Below are 25,666 nucleotides of genomic sequence, written 5' to 3'. Positions count from 1 at the left end.
GACAACTAAACTATCTTGAAAATGTGGGCCTGCCAGAGACATCTATCAGTGTAGCTTTCACCTCTCGCTGTTCCTGGGAGAGTGCAGGGCTTTAGCTGGTGCATGCCAGTGTGCGCTGCCCGTGGATGCACATTGCCATGCCCCAAGTGACACCTGGTGGCAGAAACAGTGTCACCCCATCACTTGAGCCTCGGACCAGCCGTGGCAGCTGGGAGCAGAGCTCAATCACATCCCACCCCTGCATCAGTGACTGAGGGATGCTGAGGAAAAATGTCTTGCCTTGCAGGACAGCAGTGCAAATCCCAGACTTAGATTCAGATGACGTTACGGATGAAGAATGGTTGGTTCTCCTGCCAGGGCATGTGTATTGGTGTTGACAGCAGCATTCTCCATTACAACAATAGGAGTCTTATTACTGTCTGAACCCCTTTGATTTCATGCTCTAAAACAGAAGCCCATTTAGCACAGTATTATTCTTCTGTGTAAGTTTAACAAATAAACAAATAGAACTCCCTGGATTCATATAGTGTCATCTGTAACATCAGTAGATTTTACTACCTGAAGTTAGGTGACATCACATTTATATATATTTTAGTAATCAAACATTAATCAATTATTCTTCTGTACTTTTGACACTAATCCTTCAACGATTTGTATACATTTGATATTAGTTGCACAACTAAATATCCGCATGTCCTTCACAACTGGAGCTTTTTAAGTGCCACACATTTTTGCAGCTGCTGGTAATTCATAGATTTTTTGTTTGTTTTAAAAACAGAGATACAGATTATTAAGTGACTGAGCAGGGAAGATGCTACAGGCCACTGAGAGTAGGAGATGAATTCCTGAGACTTGGGGGTCTGCCTGGGGAGCCAGCACAACTTAGCTCAGAGGTGCTGGTGTTCCCAGACTGGCCTGTTTACTCTACTGCACAGATTGTTGAGATGCTGCTCAATCAGCTCTCAAACTCCTGCGGTTTATGGCACAGTCTTTTAAAACAAACCTAGCTCTTTCCATAGAGGTACAGACTACTATAGGCAATAGAATGAATCTTTGTTATTGCAGAGAATAGAGCTTTGAAAATGTGTCCATTCTGTTCCTCATTTATATTATCCGTTTCTCTTACAGCTATACTGAGGGTTGTTTCATCTGTCCTACAGCTGGGTAATATTGTCTTCAAGAAGGAGAGAAACACTGATCAAGCTTCTATGCCAGACAATACTGGTATGATTTGACACTTAAAAAACTTAATTAACATTAAGAAATTAATAAAATAGCAGCTGACTAAGCCATCTTTATTAGTGTTTTTTATTTAATTGTTATTACATACATACTTCACAGGCTTTAAAAGATATACCATACTTAAAATCAGCTCAATTATCATTACCTTTTCTAGTAATCTTGAATCCATAAATTGATGAACAGTGAATTTGCTGCTTGGATAATGAATAATACTCTTATGGCAAGTGGCATCTCTTGTATGTACAACTGAAGAGCTTTTAAGAAAGACAAATAACTTCACATACTTGCTCAGCTGCTCATGTTCACACTTAACTGACCTGCTAAGAGAAAATTCAGTCTGAAAAAATCTCACTCTCTTATTCTAGCTGCACAAAAAGTGTGTCACCTGATGGGGATTAATGTGACAGATTTCACAAGATCTATTCTAACCCCAAGGATCAAAGTAGGACGAGATGTTGTTCAGAAAGCTCAGACCAAAGAGCAGGTATCTACTTGCAATCTCCTCAGCTCTCCTGAAACTGTTCTCCTTTCTTCTTTTTTTCCTTCCATCTTCTCTAAAGGGAAATGTCAGGTTTCTGTCTCATTATCTCTACAGAAATTAGCAGCTAATTGGGTTTCTTCTTTCACTTACAGTTTTCTCTTCTTTTTTTCAGGCAGACTTTGCCATAGAGGCTTTGGCCAAGGCACAATTTGAACGTCTTTTCCGTTGGATTCTAGCTCGTGTAAACAAAGCTCTTGATAAAACAAAAAGACAAGGTGCTTCCTTCTTGGGGATCCTTGATATTGCTGGATTTGAGATTTTTGAGGTATGTACTGTGGGACACAGCTGGCTAAACTCCTTATTATCGTGCAGTGGTTTGGATACAAGATGACAAATATCTAAGTTCAGAGCCACAAAAACAATTTGGTTCTTTCAAGCTGGCTAGCAGCCCATGGCCATCACAACCCACAGGCCTACTATACCTGGCTCCTTGCCTTTCCCTTGGGCAGGAAGGGCTGGGGGCTGGCAGCATGCTCCTGCTGGGCTTCTGCAGGGCTCGGTGTTTAGAGCAAAGGTCTGCTTTTTATGGTTTCTTGAACAGGTCCCAGTTCAAAGATTTACCACTTGAGAACTTACTGTAAATTTCCAAGACCTTGTATTAGAAAAATATGGATCCTTACATTTGAATTATTGTAATATGTAAAAAGAAATAGAAGATAACAACTTTCCTGTTAAGTTCCCTCTTGAAGGTCTCTTTCTAACATTATGAATTCACTTTTTCCCTCTTCATAGATCAATTCCTTTGAGCAGCTGTGCATCAATTACACTAATGAGAAACTTCAGCAGCTTTTCAACCACACAATGTTTATACTGGAGCAAGAGGAATACCAGCGAGAGGGCATTGAATGGAATTTCATTGACTTTGGCCTTGACCTGCAACCTTGCATTGAGCTGATTGAAAGACCAGTAAGTTTTTATCTCTATAGGTGGATACTACATAGGTTGCATTGGGGTCAGCTATGTATCAGTACAATAAGAGAACCATTTAAGGTATTTCAGATGCTTTGTTGCCTGGGAGGATTTGTAACGTTAAGGAATAAAGAAAGTGATGCTCTGTCTCTTTCTGTGACAATACTGATCTGCTATTGCTTACATTGTAGACCAACCCTCCAGGTGTCCTGGCTCTGCTGGATGAAGAGTGCTGGTTCCCCAAAGCTACTGACACATCCTTTGTGGAGAAACTATGTCAAGAACAAGGCAACCATCCCAAATTCCAGAAGCCCAAGCAACTCAAGGATAAAACCGAGTTCTGTATAATGCACTATGCAGGCAAGGTACTGGACAGATTGAGCTATTTTGACTTAGGGAATTTTGATTCTTTGATGCCCAAATGGTAAAAAAGAAACAGTCTGGTACTTGCATTGATAAGGGATGCCTTTAATTATGTAATGGATATAGTAAGTGCTTTAATTACATAACATATGAAATAAGATTTGCAAAACGTTCATCGCTGCACTAAGCTCACATGAGAACAAAAATAACCAGCAATAACCGGGGGTTATTGAAAATCCAAGTGATTTGGATTCCTTTCTAGCAAGCAGATTTTTTTAAAGGCAGGGCAGGTGCCCTGCCACGGATATGTCTGCAAAAAGCTTCTCAGATGCTAGTACATGTAAGAATAAATACTCAACTCAGTTCTCAACCATAGAAAGCTTTTCGCGTTGTTGTTATTATTTGTGTGATTTTGTGTTAAGACAGCACCCTGTATTCTTAAGACACTCCAGATTTCTTTATCAAATACAGATTTTTGACATAGCACTGTTTCCTGCAGGTTACCTACAACGCAACTGCCTGGCTAACAAAGAACATGGATCCGCTAAATGACAACGTGACTTCTCTCCTGAACCAGTCTTCAGACAAATTTGTAGCAGACCTTTGGAAAGATGGTATGAAGTGCAACTCTAAATCAGTAATGTGGTTTAAAGGGAGAAACTTCTACTAGAAGTTTTTGACAGCCATCCCTTGCTGGTAGGACACAAGTATGAAAATAATAAGCATAGAACAAACTGAACTAAGAAACAAGAATAATGCATTCTAAAGACGTATTTATGGAAAGCATCATTAGATACTTTCAAACACTATCAAAAAGTTTCCTTATTTAATGTTATTCAGCAAAAGAATAAGAATTATTCATTACACAGTTATAACGTTGCTGAATATGCAATATTGTAGTCCTCATTTAATACAGGTTATTGTTGGGTTTTATAAATGACTTAGCTTACACACTCCTCTCCCAGAAGTCCTGCACAGTTCTCTCCAGCGACATATAATCTCAACTAAACTCCATCAGAAGAATGTCTGTATGCATATAAAACACTTTGTTTTCAAAAAGTTTATATGGATCTGTAACACATATACTACAGTATAAATATTTATTACCTAAGACATAAATGCACATGCAAACACAAGCAAGGTGGCTCACAATTATCAAATAATGGAGGGAGATGATTAGCTAGACTTTGAGAACCACTGGGTAACAGATGGGACTCAAGAGATGTTGTTGTTCCTGGTTCTGACACCAACCTACCCAACTGGATATTTTGCAGAAGGACTGTCATTTTTAGAGCAAACAAAATAAAATATATTCTGTGTATTCACTTGCTCCATTCTGTCACTAGTTAACAAAGATCCTCATTTTCATGTTTGACAGAAGTAGACTATTCACCCAGAAGGCTCTTCTAGTACTTTTGTTAGTATGCTTCTACTGCATCAAAAATGTATTGGTCCCCTGTGGGAAGCTGCAGTTTAACAACGCCAGTGACAGGTGTAATGTGAGTTGAGGACAGTTTATATAAGCAGTTGCATTCATGCTTTCTTTTATATTTCAGTGGACCGTATAGTTGGGCTGGACCAGATGGCCAAGATGACTGAAAGCTCACTCCCTAGTGCTTCAAAAACCAAGAAAGGCATGTTCCGTACGGTTGGCCAGCTCTATAAGGAGCAGCTGACCAAACTGATGACCACCTTAAGGAATACTAATCCCAACTTTGTCCGCTGTATCATTCCAAATCACGAAAAAAGGGTAAATGTCAAACACTCGATTTTCAGACTCCTAGCACATTATTCATGTTGAGCTGCTCGCTGTACTAGCACATCAGAGAGCTGAATGATGTCTTCAAACATAGATATGGACCCCGTAACATTTTTGTAAATTTCTACTGTGCTAAAAATACTTTCTCTTCCCTTTTCAGGCTGGCAAACTTGATGCCCATTTAGTGCTGGAGCAGTTGCGCTGCAATGGTGTCTTGGAAGGTATTCGTATCTGCCGGCAGGGATTCCCCAACAGGATTGTCTTCCAGGAGTTCCGTCAGCGGTAGGAATCCCTTACTCGGTCTTAACTCTGGGTTTAATAGTGGTGTAAGAAATGTTTGTCTAGACAAAATCATCTGATGTGTTTCAACCTCCCTAACATCAACATCTTTTGGCAGATATGAAATTCTTGCTGCAAATGCTATTCCTAAAGGATTTATGGATGGGAAGCAGGCTTGCATACTGATGGTAAGGAAAGCACTTTTGATCCTATTGATAATCAGGTCTATATTTCTTATATAAAAGCTGTTGAGAGTGAACAGAAATGAAAGGTATTTTTTAATACCCTAAACCTTAGCACTGGAGTTAACAAATATCCCTGTTTTCCTCCAGATCAAAGCATTAGAACTTGATCCCAACTTGTACAGAATTGGACAGAGTAAAATTTTCTTCAGAACTGGTGTTCTGGCCCACCTGGAAGAAGAGAGAGACCTGAAAATCACAGATGTCATTATCGCCTTCCAGGCTCAGTGCCGAGGCTACCTAGCGAGAAAGTAAGAATATGTGCTAACAAAAAGAATGTCTTCTGCAGCAGAGTATCTACAGTAGCCTTTAGTTCTCTGTGTAACAAACTGAACATATCAAGACATTTTATTATTATCTATTATTTGTATTGCATTACAACTCAACTTGTGTCCAATGAAGGACTCGCTTCCTGCCCAGAAGAGGCTTATTAGTATAAATACAGAGAAGCAATTACATTGTGAGGCTACTTACACCCTCTGTACAGTAAGATCTCCAAGGCAGTGATCCATCATTTAAACATGTGTTTGTACAAGCAACAGAAGGAGCATCCTAGCCTATGACTGGAGTCTTACACACTATTACAAGTAGCAGCACCACTGGCATTTGTAAAACATAAAATAAGTTCTTAAGCAACTTGGGCATGAAGCACTGATCACCTAGCATGATCTCAGTTAATGTACATCAAAAAACTATTAACAATAATGCCCGTTTTCTGCACGCTACCAAGGCTTTCAAATTGCTGAGCAAAAGAAATTTAAAGATAATAGGTTTCAAGAATTATGATCAATGCAAGTTCTGAGTGCCCATGCACTCTGCAAAGATGTTTGCATCCAGAACCAGTTGTATACTTTGTGGTTTATGCCTACCTATGGAGTGCAAACAGCCAAAAACCAGAAGACTAAAAATACCAGAAAGCTAAACAGAGTTATCACCTTTCCTCAAGAAAGCACAGGCACTGTTTAAGCGACAAAAGAATTTGTGCCAGACTTCTCAAACCATGTGGCTAATCAGCAGACTTTCATGCCAGTTTCCTTGTTTAATGCGTGTATCTTGCAGACACCTTGTATGCTCAGACTGAACCAATTTGCTTTATGTTTTTAATCGCAGAGCCTTTGCCAAGAGACAGCAACAGCTGACTGCAATGAAGGTTATCCAAAGAAATTGTGCTGCTTACCTGAAGCTGAGGAACTGGCAATGGTGGAGACTGTTCACTAAAGTGAGTGACTGCTATCAGTGAATCTCTCCTCAGCTTTCCAAATGAAATTATGCACAAGATATCAAGGTATATCATGTGAGGCACACTCCTTGTTCCAAAGTCCATTGCAGCTGATGGCAAGAGCCTCACTAGCTTCACAAAATTTGGGGTTAGAGATACTCTGAATAGTTATATAATGCCATTAACATTAAAGTTAGTTCTAGCTTGAGAAGAAAAAAACTAGTTAAGCAGAGATTTGTAAAAGATTTTGCACATATGGGGGTTTTAATTGCTAAAAATGAAATCATTTTACAGGGGTCGATAATGAGAAGACAGAGTAAAACTGAATTTTGTGAACATGCAGAGTTATGTATCTAGGGGGGACTCAGTAGCTCAGGAGTTCCCTAACTGGGACACTAAACATCAACCTGCTAGGCACTCAAGCAAATCAAGCCCATTTTCCTATTGAAGAGGCCTGGGTTTTTTTCCAAGAATGGCCTTCAGTTTGGACTCAGAAAACTGTTCGTACTTGCACTGATAGCAACCTCCTCTGCAAACAGAAATAGGCAGTAACACACACCTGCATGCGCACGTTGCCTTTCTATGCAGAAGATGTAGCTTTTGTACATTACCAGTGGATGAAAAGAGGCTTGGAGCCATTCAAAAAGTGGCGCTATTGGAGGCAGAGGTGCTCACAAGGCTCCAAGAATTAGCACAGAGATGAAAAAGAGCAACACTGCTGAGGCTTGCTGGTTTAAAGATGGTTACATCAAGTTTGGCTGGACAGTATTTGTCCACTACCTGAGCTACAACAAACAGTGCTACCATTAGTGCCAGTCAGCCTGGCACCTTTACGTACCATGCTTAGTAGCATAAATACTGATAGAAAACTTTCTTAGAAAAAACCTTTATTTTCAGGTGAAACCACTGCTGCAAGTCACCCGCCAAGAGGAAGAAATGCAGGCCAAGGATGAAGAACTACAAAAAACTAAGGAAAGACAACAAAAAGCAGAGAGTGAATTGAAGGAGCTGGAGCTGAAACACACACAGGTGACTTACAGCACTGAGCCTCTGGAAAACTCTAGATGTTCTTTCACCATTTCTAGAAGCTATTACATAAAAGTGTCTTTTTTCTTTGTACTCACGATTGTATTCACAGCGATGGTCCAGAACAAAAGTTCAGTGCAGACAAACTCCCAGTTACTTCAGTAGAGGCCTACCATCCACACAAGAACCTGTGGTAGAGCCGCCTGCCTGTACACTAGGACTATCTAGTAAAAAGACACTGTAGGGCAGTTTGCAATCCAAGTCTTAACTTCCTATCCATTTTATTTGCGTAGCTTTGTGAAGAGAAGAACCTCCTTCAGGAACAGCTTCAGGCAGAAACTGAACTGTATGCTGAAGCTGAAGAGATGAGAGTCCGTTTAGCTGCTAAGAAACAAGAGCTGGAAGAGATTCTGCATGAGATGGAAGCCAGAATTGAGGAAGAGGAGGAGCGCAGCCAGCAGTTGCAAGCAGAAAAGAAAAAGATGCAACAACAAATGCTGGTAAGGAGGCATAAGTGACAAATACAGACAATAACTTGTATCTCACAGAGAAAAAGAGACTGGCAAACCTCACATCTTATGAAAGTGCTTGCTGTGCAGCCCTCTGTAGAATATATGTCTGTGCCACTGACGTAAGAACAATTAATTAATGCTCTTTCCTCCAGTGTTCTCTTCTTCCCCATCTCAATTTTAAATAAGCTTTCTAAAAAATTATTTTAACAAATCTTTCCTTCTAAATCACCAAGCATTACAGATTGTCTAGCTCTTAATAACAACAGTCTACAACATACCCCATATACAGTGACAAACATTAAGCTTTTCCTATAATCTAAGCAGTATTTTATTTCCAGAATTCACATTTTGTGGGTTTCTTTTTCCCCTTAAAGGACCTTGAGGAACAGCTGGAAGAAGAAGAAGCTGCAAGGCAGAAACTGCAACTTGAAAAAGTAACAGCAGATGGCAAGATAAAGAAAATGGAAGATGATATTCTCATAATGGAAGATCAGAATAACAAGCTAACCAAGGTAAGGGTTGTGGGTCCATTTTCTTACTTTGTCAAAACAGTGCAAGAGGAGGGAAAACCTTCTCTTCCATTAGAACAACAGGAATACTCTTGACTATGTAATCTCATGAGTGTACAGATTCACCAGATCATCAGTCCAGCCTCTATTGAACAAGCTTCTGATAATTCTTCCATGCTCATTTAAACAATTCAAAATTGTGTAAAACTATTGGTTTTGAGATCTCATGGTAACTATGTCTTCAAGCAAAATACCCACAGCAATCAAGCACCATCAGTAGAAGACATGTCGTCTTGGCCCCAAGCAGAGTAAATAATTCTCTTGGTTTTCAACTAATTTCAACCAAACTTCACAGTGGAAACTGGAAGTAAGCATGTATTCCAGTACTTTTTGAAAGGGGATGCTCTTCTGAAATGGGCCCTGCACTTCCCAGCCATTAGAGTACAAGATTTTAATAGCAGCACCACTCCTCAGCTCCTCTGTAATCGACAAATCAAAATGTATCACTACAATCTCAAGAAATACAGCATAAAAAGAAAGTACCTTGGACATTTTTAGTTGGCAAAGACTTGCTTCATGATCACCAATGACAGACACTTTTGTTAACAGAAGTTGGTTGTTTTTTTCTTAAGGAAAGAAAACTCCTTGAGGAAAGAATAAGCGATCTAACAACAAATCTTGCTGAAGAAGAAGAAAAAGCCAAAAATCTTACAAAGCTGAAAAACAAACATGAATCGATGATTTCAGAACTTGAAGGTAACATCAACAAAAGTGGTTTATATCAGTTTTTCTGCCTTGGCACAAAACAGAAAACCATAAACAGAATCTGGTGAGAACTTGTAAAAAATATGTGGGATGTTTTCCAAATTTCTTATGCTAAAGCCATTTTGTGCATGAGAATCACCAAAACCCCAGGGTGCATAAATCATAGATACCTATGGTTTTTTACATACAAAAGAGTAGAGGAGAGAAAATTGAGACAAAAAATTAATGCTGCTTCTGGAGAAAGATAAATGATTCTTTGGGATGGCTAGAAATAAGTGATGACAGTAAGGCATTGCATATTGCTTCAGAAACACAGTGACTCATAGTTAAACGTATGGCCTCACTGGAGGCCAAAATATTTTTTTGCCAAAGTTCAAGATCAGATTAAGGACTCCTTGCACTATTGCACTCCCATAACCAAAATCCTTGCTTTTTCAGTGCGACTGAAGAAAGAAGAGAAAAGCAGACAAGAACTGGAGAAAGTTAAGAGGAAGTTGGAAGGGGAGTCAAGTGATCTACATGAGCAAATTGCAGAGCTCCAGGCACAAATTGCTGAGCTGAAAGCACAACTAGCCAAGAAGGAGGAAGAGCTGCAGGCTGCTCTAGCCAGGTATTCACTCCTGAATCTGCATACAGGTGGAAAACCCAGGCTGGAACAGGTGTCTCTCCCCTTCCCACACATTGAGATGCTGCAGCCATGAATCTCAGTTATATATCCACCCTGCATGTCTTCCCCATTTTCCAAATTTCCTTTTGCAAAAAATAATTATACTATTGTTTGCCCACAAACACATAATCTTACCTCCAGATAGCAATGAAAATTCCTCTTCCCAATCACATCGGGAGTGCTGTCAAGTAAAGAATGAAAATGTAACAACATACTTCATAGGCAAAAGACAGAAATTACTTAAGAATCTGACCCTGATCCATTCCAGAGTTTCAGTGGATTTTCTGTATAAATGTAAGAGGGCCAACACTCAATCAAAACTTTTGCTGAATCAGCTGATCAGCACCTCCAGGCATTGTGTCCTGAGAAGGTACAGCTGCCAGCTCTTTTTGGCATCAGTCCCCACTCTTTCTTTGGTACTTTCTTGCACAGCACCTATAAAACTTTAATCTCTGTATATCGATTTCCTCAAAGTGAATTTTATTTTTTTTAATACATAAAATTAAATACTTTCTTTTCAGGCTTGAAGATGAAACTAGTCAGAAGAACAATGCCCTCAAGAAAATCCGTGAATTGGAATCTCACATCTCTGATCTCCAGGAAGACTTAGAGTCCGAAAGAGCTGCAAGAAACAAAGCAGAAAAACAGAAGAGAGACCTAGGTGAAGAGCTGGAGGCTCTTAAGACGGAGCTTGAGGATACTCTGGATACCACAGCCACCCAGCAAGAACTTAGGTATGGAGATGTAGCACATGGGCCAAAAATAAACGTCACCAATCTCAGTACAATACTGTGTATTAACTGTGCAGTAGTGCTATTTTTCCAGTGACTGGAACACTCATATCTGCTGCTGCTCCATTTATGTGTGTTACCTTCCAGAGCAAAGCGTGAACAGGAGGTCACAGTGCTGAAGAGAGCTCTGGAGGAGGAGACTCGAACTCACGAAGCCCAGGTCCAGGAGATGAGGCAAAAGCACACTCAAGCTGTGGAAGAGCTAACAGAGCAGCTGGAACAATTTAAACGGGTAAACAAAAATCCACCTTATGGAAGACTATCCACTAGATAACATGGCTTCCTTTTATAGATCATCTTTCTTCACTTCATGCTTGTAGGCTAAAGCAAACTTGGATAAGACCAAACAGACACTGGAGAAAGACAACGCTGATCTGGCTAATGAAGTCAGGAGCCTGAATCAGGCCAAGCAAGATGTGGAGCACAAAAAGAAGAAGCTGGAAGTACAGCTGCAAGAGTTACAGTCCAAATACACTGATGGAGAGCGTGTTCGGACAGAACTCAGTGAAAAAGTTCATAAGTTACAGGTAGGAAGGAGTTTGACCTTTTGCTGTGACACCTTGAGCTTGAGAAGACCAGTTTATACTGTTCCGTGAGGGTATAACTGGAGGAATCCTGGCCCTGTCCACTTCAGCCAAAATGCTCATTTTTTTTGTCATCTGTAGGGTTCCTACCTTGAACTCCTACCCCAATTATCACACATTTAAACAATTACAATCACTCTGTCTCATGGAAGCGAGAGCTTTTAGTCTCACCATCGCTCTGTACACATTGCAGTCTGTAATGCAACCACTGGTTCAGTGACTGTGCTACATATTTTACAGTTTCTTTCTGTTCATTCATTTTTGGGTGGTGGGGAACATTGATAGGAATGTGGCTTCTGGAAATGGATTAGGCAGCTATTAAACACATATGTTGTGCTCAGAAAAAATGGCAATGAAAGGAGAATGCACACTTATCTATGATTTAGTGTCTAGTAAGAAATAACTAAAGATAATTTTAAATGGTGCTTTAGCGGATGTTCTGTGTCCAGCGATACTAATCAAGCTTATTGTTACAACTTTGTTCAAAGCAGCAATAAGCTTTTCTTTATTATTTTAAGTTAAACCACAACAGTGGATAAATAAGAAAATATAATCAAAATGCATCAACTTCTGTCAAACTTGGGAAGAGGAAGGAAAATCCACAAAAATCCCCATTCCCCTTTGCAATTCATTGAAAGGAACATACTAGTATTGCCTTATGAATATGACTAAGTTTTGATATATAGTAATAAAATACTAAGGTAAACTAGACAAAAATGGCATTAGACCTTGGGGATCTTAATACACAGGTCACAGAGACGACACATGCAGAAACTGCAGAGTTTGTGTGTAGGATTTAGTTCCACAGGACCTAAATCCCACATATTGTCCAGCAAAATTATGGCAAAATTGTGAATTCCATTTAAGATAGAAACACTGGTGGTGCTTGAGGTGACCCAGAAGCACAGGAGCAGATTCAGATCCTGTTCAAATTTAAGATTTCAATCTAGAGCAAACAAAAGTTTGTAGTAAGATTCTGAAGTTGTGCAAAATAACTGAGTTTATTCATTGCGGTGTCTCATAGGTTGAGGTTGAAAATGTTACTGGTTTGCTCAATGAAGCAGAAAGCAAGACAATCAAATTGACCAAAGACGTTGCAACCTTAGGATCTCAGCTACAAGATACACAGGTAAACTTCCATCCAGGTACAGCTCATCTACAATATTTATAAAATGCACTATAAAAAGACCTAAACTAATGACTGTATTGCTGATTGATGTGGTGACTGTAGGAGCTGCTTCAGGAAGAAACGCGGCAGAAGCTAAACGTGTCTACCAAGCTTCGTCAGTTGGAGGATGAGAAGAACAGCTTGCAAGAGCAGTTGGATGAAGAATTAGAAGCAAAACAAAATCTGGAAAGACATATTTCAACACTGACGATACAGGTATCAGTGCCATAGCTAAATCACTAGCCCATCACTGAGAGTTTGTCAGTAATTCCAGAGGTTTCAGACCTGTAGAACTATCCTGGCACAGCACGTGGACCTTCAGGGAACAAGTGCTGTTAGCCCAGATGGCATCAGTGAAGCTCCACAATGGAGCCAGAAGTCTCCCTCTTCTTTAAAGTGTGATGTCTAGGACAGGTACAAATGCAAGGTAGCTCCCAGGATAGTCTTGCATACTAGGCTTGTCTGCCTCATTTTATGAGGCCTGGGTGATGGGTAACTGGTCATTAGCTTCACATGGGTGAAATTAGATAAGATTTCTGGGTCTTGATTGTCTCCTGGCCACCTTCTCTGCCAAGCTTTGTTGTCACTGCTATAAAGATTTGTCCTATGAATTCAAATTTCAGCTCTCTGACTCTAAGAAGAAGCTACAGGAATATTCCAGCACAATAGAAACCATGGAAGAAGGCAAAAAGAGACTCCAGAAGGAAATTGAAAGTCTCACACAACAGTTTGAGGAAAAGGCTGCTTCTTACGACAAACTGGAAAAAACCAAGAACAGACTCCAGCAGGAGCTGGATGACCTGGTGGTGGACTTAGACAACCAGCGTCAGCTGGTCTCCAACCTGGAGAAGAAACAGAAGAAATTTGATCAGGTATGGATTTAAGATTCTCCCTTGCTATGTTATAATCTAACTTTTCTGGAACTCACAGAGACTCCACTGGTTTACTGAAAGATAAAGCAGGGACGAAAAATAAACTAAAATTTAATTACACATGCACTGGTTAATTTTGTCTTTATATAACTTTATCAAAAGGCAGAGATTTTTCTTGTCAACTGACAAGACAGTTGCAATAGAAAAACCCTATTACTAATTCTTCTTGTATTAACACTACCTTTTTACAGATGCTAGCTGAAGAGAAAAGCATCTCTTCAAAATACGCAGATGAAAGGGACAGAGCAGAAGCTGAAGCTAGAGAAAAAGAAACAAAGGCTTTGTCATTGGCCCGAGCCCTTGAAGAGGCTTTGGAAGCCAAAGAAGAACTGGAGAGAATGAACAAAATGTTGAAAGCTGAAATGGAAGATCTTGTTAGCTCCAAAGATGATGTTGGCAAGAATGTAAGTTTTGGGCTTAGAACAATTTCCACAACAACTTAAGATAGCAGCTAACAAACAGATCATTGTTTTCAGTGTGGGAAATTCTCTGTAGCACACAAATCCATTCAGCAAGATCAGGTATTTCACACAGAATTTAAAAGCTGTTCCATTTGTGCCCAAACTTTCCAAAGACTTGGCAAAGTAACTGTAAGCCATCTTTATTTTTAACAACTTCAAGCATGAAGGAGATTCTTATTGATTTCTAAGATTGAAAAGCCATTAAAGAAATTCTAAATAATTTACTAGTTTATTAAGCAGCTTTGAAGTTGTAAACTCTGGAAATCTGATTTTATTAGTTACATTTGACTTTGCCACCAACCTAACATTTACTTGTATAGCTGCAGCAAATTTACACTGATGCCAACCACTTCTTTTATTACAGTGATATGATAATATTACTTCTAATACTAAATAAATTCAATTTTGATACTTGACTAGATTAAAAATGAAAGTTGGGATAAAGACAATCTCAGGTTATTTTAAGACAGATTTGCAAGTGTACGAAAATTGCTAATTTACCATTTTCAGTGCAGTTCATTCATTGTCCACAGCTGGTATTTTCAAATGTGGCCTATACCGCAGGTAGACTGTGTTTAACTAGAATTATTTTTATTTCTTATAACAAGACTATTAAATTCTCATTGCTTGAAAGGTCCACGAATTGGAGAAATCTAAACGGACCCTTGAACAGCAAGTAGAAGAGATGAAGACACAATTAGAAGAGCTAGAGGATGAGCTACAGGCTGCTGAAGATGCCAAACTCAGGCTGGAGGTTAATATGCAGGCCCTGAAAGGCCAGTTTGAAAGAGATTTACAAGCCAGAGATGAACAGAATGAAGAGAAGAGAAGACAACTCCTTAAACAGGTACATTCTCTATTATTGCCTTTGTAGATACCTACCAAGCCATCTGAAAATCCCCAGCCTCATGACGCTATTAAAAGCACTTTACTATAATGAGAAGAAAATATTATATTGCCTTGTGCTTGGCAAACTTTTTTAAAAAAAAAAAAAAAGTAGTAGGTAATTGTACTGAAAAAGGCACAAAACTGCATAACAGGTTTTTTCCTGTTTCAGTAGCAGGTGCACAACTGCCAACAGATGTAGCAATTTAAGACTACAACCAATATAGTATAAAACTTTAATTGTTGTTTCTGACACAGAAGAACCTTCCCTATATTCTCAGTACAAGTGAAAAAAGACAGCTTCTAATATATCTGCCTTCCCAAGGTACACTAAGTGGATACAAAAGTATTGGAAATGAAAACAGACAAGACACAGCCTATTTGTATACAAGTGTTGTGACAGCAAGGACAACTGCTGTAATATACATTTTTCCATCAATACAGAACCCAAATTGCTGACTCCTTTCAAGAATCTTTAATTTTTGGACAAAATTGAAATCTATTTTAACTGCCAGGAAAATCACAATTAATAGAGATATGGGGGGCTGTATACCTTATTCAGACACACATAGAGTGTTTAAGAGTGCTCAAGGACTTTCCTAAACTTGCTTTCTTTAATGATCAGCTTCATGAATATGAAACGGAACTGGAAGATGAGCGGAAGCAACGTGCCCTGGCAGCTGCAGCCAAAAAGAAGCTAGAGATTGATGTTAAAGACCTAGAAAGCCAAGCTGATTCTGCTAATAAAGCTCGGGAAGAAGCCATCAAACAACTTCGCAAATTACAGGTGTATAATCCCACAAATATAGTTTTTCCCACTGCTGTCTTTTTTACAGCCACCATATGAAAGTTAGGCGACATCTGTGAACTTGATACCCATTACAGATGATTGGTTAGAGGGGGAGTTTTAACTAGACTCCCAGATTCAAGTATCTGTACTGTAATGCTCAGTTTGAATGACAATGGAAAACTTCACACGGCAAATGATGAAAACCTTAAATTTCATCATTACAGAGAGCTTCCAAAACTCCCTGGTCAACACTCATCTGCTATTGGCTTTACCCACATGAAGGAAAACACAGATTCCCACATAAAGGGCTACAGGATAAAATCTATTACAGGGCTTCAATCCTTGTTCAAACACTTGCCTCAAAAGCATAAAAGACTGTTCTGAAGTAATTTTGTCTCTGAATTGGCATTTTCCTGTTTATACTGTAAGTCTCCATACCAACTGTTCTGCCATATGCTGACAGCTAAATAACAAAAAGGGATGTATCAGAAAGATTAAGACTGCAATATTCAGAGAAAATATGGATAATAGGCATTACAAAAGCTGCAGTTTGCAAGTGGAAGCATCACTATTCTTAGAATAGCATTTCAGACCTTTCCAACATGTGCTAGCTGATCTCTCCAGAAAATGTAATTTAAGCAGGCATTATGATTATGTAAATGTGTATGTGTTCTTTTCTGTTCAAATTTCTTTCTACTGAAATTGTAATAAAGCCAGACAAAAATACATCTGTTATTCTTTTCATTAAGGCTCAGATGAAGGACTACCAACGAGAGCTGGATGATGCACGGGCTGCCAGAGAAGAAATATTTGCTACAGCCAGAGAAAATGAGAAGAAAGCAAAGGGCCTGGAAGCAGAACTCATCCAGCTTCAAGAGGTAAAGTGGGAAACTTAGAGCAGACTACACATGACCTTCAGTAGCAAAACAGAACTGCAACAAAATAATATAATAGGTATCAGGGATGGAAAGCTATAAGCAGCAGTTGTAACAAGTTCCACGTGCTCCACCCACTCCACTAAAGTTGTTGGATCTACATCTGAGCATAGCCAGATTAAGCTGAAAAAAACAATCACCTTGGAGGAAGGCACAGTTCACCAGTCTTAAAGGGAAATGAACTGTATAATCTAACATAAATTGTTTTCAATAGCTATAAATTCTTGAAGTCTTGTTAGTTCTTTTATTCCTATGTGCATGAAATGGCAATCTTGTGACTAAACCCAATAAAACAGAAACCAGCTGACAGGCTGGATAAAGTGTATTTTGTTGTACTTCCATAGGATTTATATGGCAAGAATTCATTCTGTCAACAAGGCAACACATCTTACACCAGTTTTAGAAAGTTTACTGTCCTGTGTATCGTGCTATAACTGTTTGTCTGAACATTACTTCCTCATTTCTTTACTGTGCTGCCTTTTCCTGTTCTCCTAGGATCTGGCTGCTGCAGAGAGAGCTCGCAAACAAGCAGATCTGGAGAAAGAAGAGATGGCAGAAGAACTTGCAAGCGCTACTTCTGGAAGGTAGGAATAGACTGGATTACTCACAAGGCTGTAAACATGCTGCTGAACATTGCATGGCTGCCAAGAGAAGTTATGTTCTCCCAACAGCCATCTGGTCTTGACAACACAACACGCACACACACGACTGGTTTCATTGAAACACCTAGTTCTCTTTTCTTTATGAATTATTGGCAGTTCATAATAGTTTCAAACAGATTCAACTCGTCAAAGCCATAACTACACACTTATTAAATTTAAACTTACAGGACAAGCCTTCAGGATGAGAAACGGCGCCTGGAGGCAAGAATTGCGCAACTGGAGGAAGAGCTTGAAGAGGAGCAAAGCAATATAGAGGCAATGGGTGATCGCATGAGGAAAGCAGTACAGCAGGTAAAGCTCATTTCAGCACGACACCTTCTGTTTGTATTCCAGCAAAAGCTATTTGTGGTTCTGAATAATTATTTGGACAATTGCCACCCCAAATTGCTACCTGTCATTTCTCTGAAAGCATGCACCATTTTTGACAACATCCATTCTCACCCTTGCAGGCAGAGCAGCTGAACAATGAGCTGGCAACAGAGCGCTCAACTGCACAGAAGAACGAAAATGCTCGGCAGCAACTGGAGAGGCAGAACAAAGAGCTGAAGAGTAAGCTGCAAGAGATGGAGGGAGCTGTGAAGTCCAAATTCAAAACTACAATTGCTGCTCTGGAGGCCAAAATTGCTTCTCTTGAAGAGCAATTGGAACAGGAAGCCAGGTACTGGTCTCCCAGCGGGCACAGCTGTCCATTTATTGTTCCAGTTAATGAGACAGAAAGTAAACAAAGGCATACAGGATTTGTGTCATCAGATTCTCAGTGCCATTAAGGCTTGGTGAAGTCTCTCCCTCACTTAACATTTCTTAGACATATCGCCAGTAACTGGAGTTGTTACAGGTTCTGATTCAGAACTATTTTATTGCTGAAAAGTTCTACTGGTATCAAAGGCAAGGATCTGCTCCCTTACATTTTACAGTAACTGCCCTATGACCCTATCAGGTTAATCACCATGACACATTGTGCCATTTGTAGGACTGTTTCTTCAGAAAATCACCTTGTGTTTTAGAACAGATCTCCTGGAGCACCTCTACCATACAGCAAAGACACTTAATTGTTTTGATCAGAAGAACATGATCTTTAAATTTTGCTTAGAATTCATCTGTTAAATTCAGTAAGGCCTTTAAGATGTCAGTTTCATGAGCAACATGCCTGAGGCAGGTGAAAACTACAGACCTTCCACATCACCAAATGTTGCACTGTCACTTGCAGAGAGAAGCAGGCTGCAGCCAAGACTTTGCGCCAGAAGGACAAGAAGCTGAAGGATGCATTGCTGCAGGTGGAGGATGAGAGAAAGCAAGCAGAGCAGTACAAAGATCAGGTATCAGACTGTCATGAGGGTCTTAGTCTGGGGCACAGGGATTTTCAGATTTTACCCTAAGAAAGAAAGATTTCATGTTCTGCCTCGAAGAAATATCCCTCTAGAAAGCAGACTGCTTGGATTCTATGCTGGAAGAGCTATACAGCCCTTTGCTAAAAGACAGGACAATATAATTATTGTTCCATGCTGAGTCAAGTGCCAAAGCACTAGTCCTTGTCAATCAGCCAGCTGGAACAGTCTGACTGCACAGTGATATATAGGACTGTGCACAACATCCTTATTGCTATATGAATGGAGATGATGAACACATTCTGTTTTAAAATTTTAGCTTTACCTAGTGCACACCAACCTCCAAGCCAGAAAAGCAGAGGTAGGACTGTGCAGCAAAAGAAGCAACAAGGTAGTGTCGGAATATAGTATCTATCACCAAAACGAACTCCCACAAAGCAAAGCTATTTTTATTTTTTTTTAATATATATTTTTAAGCTTCTAACTTTGATTCAGGCCATGTTTCAGTAAAACGCTCAAGAGAAGTATGAAATTAAAATGAAGAATGTAAAGCTGTTTTGAATTAAAGCATTACTCTAAAATTTCCCTTTAGGCCGAGAAGGGCAACACACGACTCAAGCAACTGAAAAGGCAGCTGGAGGAGGCTGAGGAAGAGTCTCAGCGTATCAATGCAAACCGTAGGAAGCTGCAGAGAGAGCTGGATGAAGCTACTGAAAGTAACGAAGCCCTGGGCCGTGAGGTTGCAGCACTGAAGAGCAAGCTCAGGTAGAACGCTCTTGTTTGTTCCCACTCATTGACAGCCTTGAAATTTAGAACTCAACTACAGAAGCTAAAAAAAATCTGTTCAAGTGAAGAACAGACACTGATAATGCTGCAAAGTTACTCACTCCTTGTATTAGCTTGGCAGGTACAACAAAAGGCTAAGGTCAGAAGGTGAAGTGCATTTCATAGACTACAGCAGTCTCAGGATTTCAGCTGTGAGATGAACAACTGTGATAACATGGCACAGGCCTTACACTTTCTAATCAAAACTCCTGTTGGCTTAAATAGGAACAGAATTAGGCTTGGTTGCTTTTGAAAACACCCCTTATATAATGACTGTATCTCTTTATACAGAAGCAGTCACAAAATGCTTGTTCTTTTCACACTTTCACACATGCACAACTCGCACACAACAACCATAAACAGTCTCAAGCAACATCACAGGTGGCAAAAGGCAAAGCACATTATATGACTCTATTCCAAAAGTCTCTTTGGACTTCAGCACGAAGGGATTCAGTGTCATCAGACCAAGGAAAAGATCAAAATGTCCCTTTGCATTTTCTTGTTAAAACTGACTGGGAAAAAAGATAAATCTGTGATCAGTCAGCTACATACCTGAGTTCTCCTGCACTCACTGGGTTTGAAAACACCAACTCGCTGAAATAAAGAGGCTGACTTGAATTATAAGGAAATTGCTCTATCTACATCATCACACCACAAAACTTTGCTTTCTACCTAAAACCAACAGTATTTCAGATGAAAGCAAAGCATGTGCCTAGTTGTGTTCTTGAAGCAGTTTGCCAGTGTGTTTACTGGTAACATGCATGAACCTTCAGATGTGGATTTACTTCAAAGTGAAGAGTTAGGGATGCGGTAACCTTTTCCATTAGCACCATCTTCATTGGGGCATGCTCCTGGCTGCTTTATAAAGGAGTGGCTGTGTCCAGCCCTTTTTACATAGAATAGCATAAGGCTCATTTTTATCTAACTGTAATGTAATTGGCTGTAATATACTTTGTTTAATTACTTAAAAGTAATCTACCTACCTCTGATCATGACCATGTGCTTAGTATAACTGCCCGGGACTCTTTCTCTCTGTTTCAGAGGGACACAGGAACCTTCGCATGACTAAGCAGGTACCATGCCTTCAACTTTGCAGCTAGCTTGTGTTGCACAAATTTCCATTTTCTTCGGCCCAAGTAAAAATTATGTGAGGTTTCTGCAAACTGTGAAGGCTTGGATATCTTGGCATTAATCTATTTTATCAAAAGAGACAAATATTACAATAATCTAGCTACCATTAGCTGTTCACCAGTGATACATCTTTCTTACAAGTAGGTTATGTACTGATGTAGACTTAACCAATGTTGCATTCTCACAAGTTCTACCAACAGAGTACCTAATAAAGTACTGACTTTTTCTGCATGAAAATTGTCTTTTTTGCACATCTTTGTGCACAGCCACAAGGATTAAACTTTTTCAAATGAAATACACCATTGATTAGTAAAATTGATTAAAAGGACTAATGAATATGAAGCATCACAGCATGTCACTAGAATTTCACAGTATTTGTTACACATTGTAATGTTGACTCTAAGGTAAGATCCCATCTAACTCACCTGAGATTTGGGAAGATCTTACTTGCATGTGATTTATCACACTTACACCACACAATCACAGACAAAAGAGAAAGTCTTGCCTTTCGTTACATAGCACTCTGGGCCTGTATTGCTTACAAATAGCTATTACTAAGGCTTTTAGAGACATTTTGCAGACATTACGTTGCTTGTCTACTGTTATTAAAATGTAAAGCACAGTCACAGAAATTAATATTGACACTGTAACCTAGCACAGCATTATACTATACTTACCACAGTCTCTGGAGATAGGAATAATACCTGCTGTTGCAAAAATTAAAGAGCTACTGCCTTGTAATATTTGTATATCTTCTCTTTTACATATGCTGGATTTTGCTGGGAATACACAAATATTTAAAGACGATGTCTTGTCCTTGCATGAGCCTTTTAGTCAGCCTAGTACTTCCCATCAGGCTGTTATTCAAGCACTGCTCCCATAGCACTTGTTCAAAGGTAGATAAAATACAGAGATGCTAAGCAAACACTAATGCTTAAGGCTTGTCTCAACTATACACATTATTCTAAAGGTACTAATACAAATGACCACATGAATATTATCAAGCCCATCAACCTGTTTAAGAGGAACTAATGTAAACAAAAAGTGTTTATCCAGAGGACCAATACCAGTTTAAAGAAGTATGAAGTTTAAGCATACTGCAACAGCTTATGTTAATGAGTAGTGAATATGTGGTAGGGAGTTCACTTCTTTGTAGTCAAAACTGTACTGCACAATTTGGTTAGACTCCCACTGCTACTCCCCACCATTCCCATGTTCTCTTATAGCACTTCAGTGAATTACTGCATCATAAAGAGATTTATCTTACAAATGACTCGTAATTAGGTCCAGGCAGCAGGAGTCCAAAGGGGCAGAAAGCTCTTCCTTTAGTGACAAGAATTAATTTACTGACCTAACTAGAACTTTCTTGTTAAACTGTAACAACAAATATCTGCTATCCTAAAATAGTAGGCACTGCTGTTAAGACTCTGTCAAGCACATGCCAGGGTAGAAATGACATACCCTTGTGTTCAATACATGCCATTGGCACCAGAACAACTACGGTTAATTAACAGCAGATCTTAAATGAAGCTTTATTATCCAGCTAATTGCTTGCTCACACTGAAATTTAAAGGCAGAATTGTGGAAAACAGACTACATGTCACATTTCTACCTTGGAAACAGAGATCTGTGCCTCTGAAATAAGTTAGTCCAGCCAATGTTCCACCCACTTCCCTTGTACAGAAGATTGAACTTTGGGCTTAAATAGCTGCTTCAGGAAGGACAACACCTGCTTAGTCTTTTGCAAGGACAAGACAAACCTTTAAATATTTATGCATGATTGCTGTACCCAAAAGTGCAGTCAGATGTATTTAACACCAAATTAGTCATTTTGGCACAACATTCAGTGATCATGAATTTATTTTATTGCTTATGTCTGTGGTCTCGAGCCTTTACAAAGGTTTGCTTAACGAGGCGCAAGTGAGAGGCCCTGTTACAAAACTTAAGTGTTTTGTAGCACAGTAGCAATGGAGGCCAAGAAGAGACAAACCCATCTTCTGTCTCACTTGTTCACACCTCCCCAAAAAATTAACCTTGAGGACCAAAGTGTCCCTGCCTTGGGCTGTGGCTCTGAAACATATGGGGATGGGAGGGAGATGGGAGAGGAAAAAGGGGGTAAGATGGGAAAAAGCATTTTATGTAAGCTCTTCTGCAAGACACTTGCACTGTTAAGTGTCAGCACCTGAGTTGCAACACAGTTCCAAAGCAGTGATGGTTTCCTCTCTCCACTGGGAAAGAGACTGGTATTACTCACAACCTAGATGCCACACACATCAAAGCAGCTGTGGTACTCTGAACAACGCAGCCTTTGTAGAGGGAAACTGTGGGCTCAAAAATGCCTGCTGACATCCACAGCACTGCTCCAGTCCCAGGTCTCATGGGCCTTCAGTACCTGGTGGGCTTATCCAGACTGCAGGTCAGAAATTCAGCACAAGCTCACGCTCTCTCTCCTTGCTTTTCTAAAGGGACAGGAAGGACACTCCCCTGCTGTTGTGGGTACAGGCAGCCCCCTTTCCTATTCCTTCCAAGCACAACCAGTTGCAGTCCTCATAGAGAAGAACAGTGAAATGAAGGGAAGAGGGGATGGGGGTGGGGTAGATGAGACTATTTAGAGGAGAATTTTAAGTACAAGAACAGAAATCCTATCACAGTTCCAAGCAGCTGGGAGTTTCAACCTGTCCACAAATTACTCTTATATGCTACAGAACAGAAAGTTGTATTAGAGGCCCATAGCTCTTGGCTGTTCTGCATTTAAATACATAAGCCCCACAGGTACTGTTAAAAAACCTCTATGCTTATTTGTGAGGACTGCAAATGACCTAACACCTGATTTTTATTTTTTTCCCCTCTTACTACAGGAGGGGAAATGAGCCAGCATCTTTTGTCCCACCCCGTAGATCTGGAGGCAGAAGAGTAATTGAGAACGCAACAGAAGGAGGTGATGAAGAAATGGATGCAAGAGATGGAGATTTCAATGGAACAAAAGCCAGTGAATAAACACGCTTAACAAATTGCACTGCAGCAAGGGGAGGGAGGACGATATTTAGCACTGTATAAGTCTACTCTTAGTGTCAAGATCACATACACCCACTCCTCTGACAATGATAAAAGCACAACTGCCTTGTCTCCAACGTATAGATTGATGTTAAAAGTACTCCAAAACTTATTTTACCATGAAGTGTATTTGAAAAGGTGGAGTTTTTTCAATACTCAGAGTGTTAAAAGACACTTTGAGAATCTTACAGAAAGTGAGTTCTAGTAGCTCAGATGATTTAAATCCCAGTGAACTATAGTTTACACAGTATTTGTGAGACTGTTGTGGGGGTGGGGAAGGGTGGGAGGGAGGGATGGGAAGGCATTCGTCAGTTATTCTTTTCTTAAGCTTTCATTGTCTTGAGTATTCGATTAATATAGGGTTTTTTCCTGGTTACTACACCCTTGATGCACCGTTCACAAGGTGAGAGTGCCTTTTTAATCACTTACTGAAAAATAAAATATCATTTGTTAAAATTAAGTCAACTATTACAGTTTTATATGCACTGTGGATGTGCTTACACACTAATAAAGGGCTATAAAAACTACTCCAGTATTCCTGTGTACAGGTGTCACTTGGGTGCAATACAGCATGCTTGAAGGGAATGGTGGATGCAGCAGAGCTTCTTTCCAACTCAAATACTTTTTAGAAAAGGTCATCTGTAATCATTAAAACAAAAACCTGATTTTCCCCTAAGCAATTGCTTTTGAAGGAATAATAAAGAGTATGTACACTGAACTGAATGTAAAATGACATGAAGTACTTGGGGACAGGTTTGATTACCTCATGGATACACGGAGCTAAATGAGGTGCCCTAGGATGTATCCAAGGGCTGACAGACATGACACAGGACCTGCAGGAGACTTGCAGCATTCTGGTGCAGCAGCTGAAAAGCAGGCAGGGCCTTAAGTGTCTGTCTTTAGGCAGCTGAACCCACCCTTGAAGTGTAGGGATATTCCCAACTAAAGCAGGCTGAAAACAATTAGAAACAGCAGCCCACACTGAATGCAGTGATCCAAACCAAGCTATTCTGCATTAAGGGATCAGTAGAGAGCCATGCACAGCAAAGCCAGGGGTAGAATTACTCTAAATGGAGTACAGAGAGCTTACTCGATGTCTTACATTGCACAGCAAGTGAATCTTAAGCAGTGTGACTACAGGGAGAGCAAATCATGCAAAAACCATCCACCTTGACAGCTAATGCAATCATCTTCTAAATCTAAGCATTGTTCCAGAAGGCAAAGAGATCATGAACCGGAGATTCAGACCAGGCAACGTTTAGCCAGCAGAATTAGGGCCCAAAGAATTCTCCCTGCTCATGAAAAGTAAAGGAAGAGTTTAAAAGTAAGAAACCATTTAGAGCAATTAAGATGACAAGCTGCAGAGGAGGGGGGGTAGGAGCTATCGGATAAGACCTTTTCATTGCTTGTTCAGCCACACAGCCCAGCTGTGTAAACGTGATCAAGAGCTGGCTGTTAAACACAGAGCTTGTGAGCCTGGATGTGTGGGAGCAAGGAAACCAAGGAAGTCAGACTTCATACAGAATGGTCTTAAGCACCAATGCTTGGAGCAGAACCAGCAAACTGAACATGGAGCCCTTCTAAAAGAAATTAATCTAGAAAATTCACATGCATAACGGGAGAGGTTGGTCCAGTGTTTAGAGCACTGCCCTATCACTCGAGACTCAGGTTCCAGTCACAAGCTCTACTGAACAGGGATAAAACAGGGAGTCAGAGTTTCTTTAGTAATACCACAGAAAGCATCCTTCTGCAACAGTGGCCAAACTGAAGTTCCTCTCTGTACCATTACAGAGGTTGCTGTTCTGGACTAAATTATTTTGACAATTCTCAATAGCATATCCACCCCTCATCTGTCTGATTACATCTGTAGTCATATTAAAAACATATATCTGTGAAATATATAATACTAGCACAGCCACGATTTTCCAACTTTCTACCTTATCTCAATGCTGTGTCTCAACCTGACTGCAAGCCAACTTGCTCACCAAGCAGGAAATTCTGGCAAGATAAGGAAAATGCAACTTGTCTTGACTGATCCCTCCAGGCTGCACAGTCCACTGAACCATAGTCCATGCGTCAGCACAACTAAG

At 39.9% G+C, this 25,666-nt stretch overlaps 1 protein-coding gene across 3 annotated transcripts in view; it reads left to right on the top strand.

Moving 5' to 3' along the window:
- The window catches only part of MYH11 (myosin heavy chain 11), a 62,546-nt gene extending 38,701 nt beyond the window's left edge, over positions 1 to 23,845 (top strand). For 2 of the 3 annotated variants that reach the window (XM_049790932.1, XM_049790931.1), the window contains 32 exons: positions 1,129 to 1,224; positions 1,608 to 1,726; positions 1,896 to 2,048; positions 2,516 to 2,689; positions 2,884 to 3,057; positions 3,555 to 3,669; positions 4,612 to 4,805; positions 4,975 to 5,096; positions 5,212 to 5,281; positions 5,426 to 5,586; positions 6,446 to 6,554; positions 7,452 to 7,583; positions 7,874 to 8,080; positions 8,467 to 8,604; positions 9,234 to 9,357; positions 9,805 to 9,976; positions 10,555 to 10,767; positions 10,912 to 11,056; positions 11,145 to 11,351; positions 12,433 to 12,537; positions 12,640 to 12,792; positions 13,200 to 13,448; positions 13,700 to 13,912; positions 14,604 to 14,816; positions 15,480 to 15,641; positions 16,394 to 16,522; positions 17,075 to 17,163; positions 17,409 to 17,532; positions 17,691 to 17,899; positions 18,449 to 18,557; positions 19,159 to 19,331; positions 23,381 to 23,845. In XM_049790932.1, coding sequence (XP_049646889.1) covers positions 1,129 to 1,224; positions 1,608 to 1,726; positions 1,896 to 2,048; positions 2,516 to 2,689; positions 2,884 to 3,057; positions 3,555 to 3,669; positions 4,612 to 4,805; positions 4,975 to 5,096; positions 5,212 to 5,281; positions 5,426 to 5,586; positions 6,446 to 6,554; positions 7,452 to 7,583; positions 7,874 to 8,080; positions 8,467 to 8,604; positions 9,234 to 9,357; positions 9,805 to 9,976; positions 10,555 to 10,767; positions 10,912 to 11,056; positions 11,145 to 11,351; positions 12,433 to 12,537; positions 12,640 to 12,792; positions 13,200 to 13,448; positions 13,700 to 13,912; positions 14,604 to 14,816; positions 15,480 to 15,641; positions 16,394 to 16,522; positions 17,075 to 17,163; positions 17,409 to 17,532; positions 17,691 to 17,899; positions 18,449 to 18,557; positions 19,159 to 19,331; positions 23,381 to 23,519 — 4,892 coding nt within the window. In that variant the 3' untranslated portion in view covers positions 23,520 to 23,845. Of the gene's footprint in view, positions 1 to 1,128; positions 1,225 to 1,607; positions 1,727 to 1,895; positions 2,049 to 2,515; positions 2,690 to 2,883; positions 3,058 to 3,554; positions 3,670 to 4,611; positions 4,806 to 4,974; positions 5,097 to 5,211; positions 5,282 to 5,425; positions 5,587 to 6,445; positions 6,555 to 7,451; positions 7,584 to 7,873; positions 8,081 to 8,466; positions 8,605 to 9,233; positions 9,358 to 9,804; positions 9,977 to 10,554; positions 10,768 to 10,911; positions 11,057 to 11,144; positions 11,352 to 12,432; positions 12,538 to 12,639; positions 12,793 to 13,199; positions 13,449 to 13,699; positions 13,913 to 14,603; positions 14,817 to 15,479; positions 15,642 to 16,393; positions 16,523 to 17,074; positions 17,164 to 17,408; positions 17,533 to 17,690; positions 17,900 to 18,448; positions 18,558 to 19,158; positions 19,332 to 20,432; positions 20,465 to 23,380 lie in introns of all 3 variants that reach the window. The other variant, XM_049790933.1, reaches the window with a different exon arrangement.
- The last annotated feature ends 1,821 nt before the right edge of the window (positions 23,846 to 25,666 follow it).

The sequence above is a fragment of the Accipiter gentilis genome, chromosome 33 (assembly GCF_929443795.1).
Source record: "Accipiter gentilis chromosome 33, bAccGen1.1, whole genome shotgun sequence".
NCBI classification, from domain to species: Eukaryota; Metazoa; Chordata; class Aves; order Accipitriformes; family Accipitridae; genus Astur; species Astur gentilis.
Note: the sequence above shows the minus strand (reverse complement) of the source record. Positions and strands in the feature narration are given on the sequence as shown.